The following is a 3,776-nucleotide window of genomic DNA, read 5'->3' as shown; positions in this document are numbered from 1 at the left end:
ATTTGTATAGAGGAGGGTTGTGAATTTATTTATTTTTGATATTTTTAAAATAAAAAATTCTACAGGGAAATCTTACACTACATATTTTTATTTATACAAAATATAATTTATCATTTTTATCATTTTATTTTAATATTTAAATATATATAAATATAAATATAAAAATAATAAATTATTATAAAGTTTTGTGCTAGCATTTCTCTTTCAAAATACATTTATCACGAGCCTTAAAATTCAACATTTATGATCGAAGGGGGTCACTACCGTGAGTTGTAATCCCGGTCGTCACCACCACAATTTTTAAAAATAGTTGACGTGTCAGAGTATTATACAACTTTCACGGGCACTTTGTAGGGGACTTGCCGTGAGGTTATCAGTGCTTGCTCTCGTGGTAGATCGCTTTTGTGCATTAAAAAATGGGTAATAGAGGGGAAGGGCAGAAAAAGTACTAGCGGGTTTTCCGGTACCAGGACGAATAAGCAAAAGCTGACTCCTTGACACGTGGATATATGGTGACCATCCGATGCTCCTACAATGACTGAGATTCAACGATTTTTTTTTCTTTTTTAGAATATCGGATGAAAATGGAAGTAAACTGTAGAGAAATGTCCAGTGAAAGGTTATTTTTCCTTTCTCTCACCAACGCACGGCCAAAAATCTAAACTCAGTTGTATGAGAGAGAGAGAGAGTTGGTTGTCATAAATTGAATGAGGTTAGTGTTTAAGTAGCAGAGTGGGGTGCAGTTGCCATGGCGGCGTTGCAGAGCTCTAATTCCGTGCCATTATTATTGCTTCGGACAACGGAATAAGAGAATTGGAGCTCTGAGTGAAACAAGAAATCCTCTTTCTCCCCATGTCTCTTACCCTTAAAATATTCCATATCTTTGCCCACAAAAGCTGCAAAACCCCAACAACGAAGATCACACGCTCTCCAAGTCAGAGTAGTCTGAAACACAATCCAGGTCAAAACTGTAACCAACGCTCTCCGACTCGCTGTCTCTTTAAACTCAACACCAAGGTTGTTTACAATTCCGACCCTCAAGTTCCCGAAAATCACGATCTGTCTTCGAAGTTTTGGTTATTACTTGGTGACAACAACGTTCTGCTATGGATTTTTGGTCAGAACTGAGTTCTTCTGAAGTCGTCGTCTCGGGTATTGGGTGCAAAAAATGGCTGGGTTTTTCTATCTAGGTGGACGAGAAGGCCAGCAAAACAAACAAGAGGAGGAAGAAGAAGAGAAGCAAGAGCGGAACCTGTTTTTGTACAGAAACGAGGAGATCTGCAACAAAGGGTTTGAGTTATGGCCACAGTACTATTCGCAGCAGCAAAACTTGAGCAACTATTACTCGTTTGGAGTGGGTCCTAGTCGAAGAAACCCCAACAGCGTCTCTGATAATCATGAGCCGTCAAGATCCGGATTCGCGTTGATAAGTCAGGCCGGAGGACTAGGAGGAGGCATGAATTGCCAAGACTGTGGAAACCAAGCCAAGAAAGACTGTTCCCATCTCAGATGCAGGACATGTTGCAAGAGCCGAGGGTTTCAGTGCCAAACCCACGTAAAGAGCACTTGGGTTCCTGCAGCTAAAAGGCGCGAGCGGCAACAACAGCTCACAGCTTTACAACAACAGATACAGCCACATGACCAACAACACGAGCAAGATCAACATCAAGAACAACAGCAACAGTTACGAGGAGACAATCCCAAAAGGCAGCAGAGAGACAAGCAATTAGGAGCGGCCCCTCTTGCTTGCACCCGTATACCCAACACCACGTCAGGTAAAGTTGTAGTTTACGGACAAACAAAAGGTGGGAAAGAAAACTCCACGATTGGAATTTTAGCCTAAAGATCTGCTGGGGAAAGGACCTATAAAGAATTTTCAGAAAACTGTGAGATGCTAGAGAACGTTTTGCTGTGATCTCGACGAATTTCTCTGGCCCAAATACTCAGTACCCCGTACCCAACAAATCCAAATCGTTTGCGTGTGAGAAAGTCCAGCTTCATGGTCAATCTCACCCACTCACCTGCTTTTGATCTTTCTCTTTCAAAGCTTTTTTTTCCATTTCCAATTTTACCACTGTTTGTTAGTAAAACTGACGAAAAGTTCCATTAAACTACTTCCCGTTCTTCCTTACTTCATATTTTAGAATTCTTTTTCTCCTTTTCGATCGTTTGGACTGATCTTTCTTGGAGTTGACTAGGGTTGGAACTGGGACAATTTCCAGCTGAGGTGAACTCTCCAGCGGTCTTTCGCTGTGTAAGAGTAAGCGCGATGGAAGATCCGGACGAGCAGTACGCGTATCAAACAGCTGTAAACATTGGAGGACATGTTTTCAAGGGAATTCTCTACGATCAAGGCCGCGACGATCGTTACACCCCAGGCGGGGAGAGCTCCTCAGGCGGCGATGGAGGCGGAGCTCAACATCTTAATCTCATTATGGGAGGCCCCACCACTGCCACCACCACCACGACGACAGCAACCACTAGTAACCCATCTGCTACGTTGCTGGATCCTTCACTATATCCAGCTTCGCTCAATGCTTTCATGGCTGGTACGCAATTCTTCCCTCCCCCCAGATCGTAGAAACCTCTTTAAGATAGTCTCAAATCTATCACTCTTTTTAGCGTTATTCTCGTTAAGGTTTTAAGTAGTACTTTGTAAAACCCACCACTGAAGTAGCTAGAAGGCACAGGAATTAGAAACAATCGAGGATGATGATGATATGGGGGCTGCTTGATTTTGTTCGATTTTCAATTCAGATTTCCCGGTTATTTTGATCTTATCGATGACCCATTTTAAATTACAGTACATTTGTTCTCTGTGGTAGCATGTGGATGTGTGCGTGCTATAATGTTTATTATTTAGTTTCTTTGTAGTGTTTTTTTTTCTTATCTGGGTTGATATTCAATACGCTTTCTGGTTGGCGTTGCACTCGAAGTCACTTTTTCCAGTTTATCCGTTTGCTTGCCGGATGCAAATGGGACGTTTAGCTTCCGTGTTAGGTTAAGCAAAGAATTTAAAAAGCCATGATCTTTATCCTTTACATGACTTTTACGCGATTAATTCTGGGGCAAACGGAAAGAAGCTAGAGCATGGGCAACCCGGATTTGTTGTCATGCGCTTGGTGATTAGAAAGCTGCCATGACTGCAGTCCAAAAAGCCAAACCTTGAACACCCTCTCCTAGTCTCCCTGCTCCCTGCACAAATTCACTAATTATTTACATAAGTAGATACCAGAAGTTACTTTTTACACACATACCGCGACGACTTATCTCCAAAACAATTAAAATTTAGCGCCTTCATGAATAGATAGACATGCATAGATCGATGTGACTCGCTCCTTCGTGGAGTGAAAAGAGAGGTGCTCATTAGCTAATAACGTTTACGAAAATAGTATTATGATGAGACTGCCTACTGGTTATGGGAATATATGAAAGAATTATCATGAGGAAGCTTACGGAAGTCTTTCCTAGTTTTGTATTATCTGACGTCCCATTTACTTTTTCTTCTATTCTATTTCATTTAGTTATTCATGACTTGTTTGGATAAGAAAATAAAGATAAACCGATTGGTAGATCATGCTTTTATGGATATTCCAGTCATCAATAGATCTGTACGTTTTGATTTGATCACGAACCAGTTATTTAGGTCAAGATTAAGATAGAGGGTTTTATTAGGTAATCCTTACATTACCAAGTGTTTTTTAGAGCCATGTTTGAGCTTAATGGACAAAACTGAAGGATATTCTGAGTATTGGAGTCTAGAAATGGATTCATGA

The 3,776-nt window shown here is 41.0% G+C and overlaps 1 protein-coding gene across 1 annotated transcript; it reads left to right on the top strand.

Annotated features, from left to right (window-relative positions):
• The first annotated feature begins 602 nt into the window (after positions 1-602).
• On the top strand, positions 603-2,858 carry LOC109008273 (protein EXPRESSION OF TERPENOIDS 1-like). The gene is made up of 2 exons (XM_018988293.2): positions 603-1,775; positions 2,199-2,858. Exons 1-2 carry the CDS (start codon positions 1,169-1,171, stop codon positions 2,579-2,581), a joined length of 990 nt encoding a protein of 329 aa, XP_018843838.1. The 5' UTR covers positions 603-1,168; the 3' UTR covers positions 2,582-2,858.
• Positions 2,859-3,776: the final 918 nt, after the last annotated feature.

The sequence above is a fragment of the Juglans regia genome, chromosome 8 (genome assembly GCF_001411555.2).
Source record: "Juglans regia cultivar Chandler chromosome 8, Walnut 2.0, whole genome shotgun sequence".
Lineage (NCBI taxonomy): Eukaryota > Viridiplantae > Streptophyta > Magnoliopsida > Fagales > Juglandaceae > Juglans > Juglans regia.
This window is presented reverse-complemented; position numbering and strand designations above follow the sequence as displayed.

Bases quoted from the DNA above. Each gene is read 5' to 3' on its own strand.
- LOC109008273 (XM_018988293.2), top strand. From the start codon at position 1,169: ATGGCTGGGTTTTTCTATCTAGGTGGACGAGAAGGCCAGCAAAACAAA. The intron at 1,776-2,198 runs GTAAAGTTGTAG...GGAGTTGACTAG, and splicing joins TATACCCAACACCACGTCAG to GGTTGGAACTGGGACAATTT.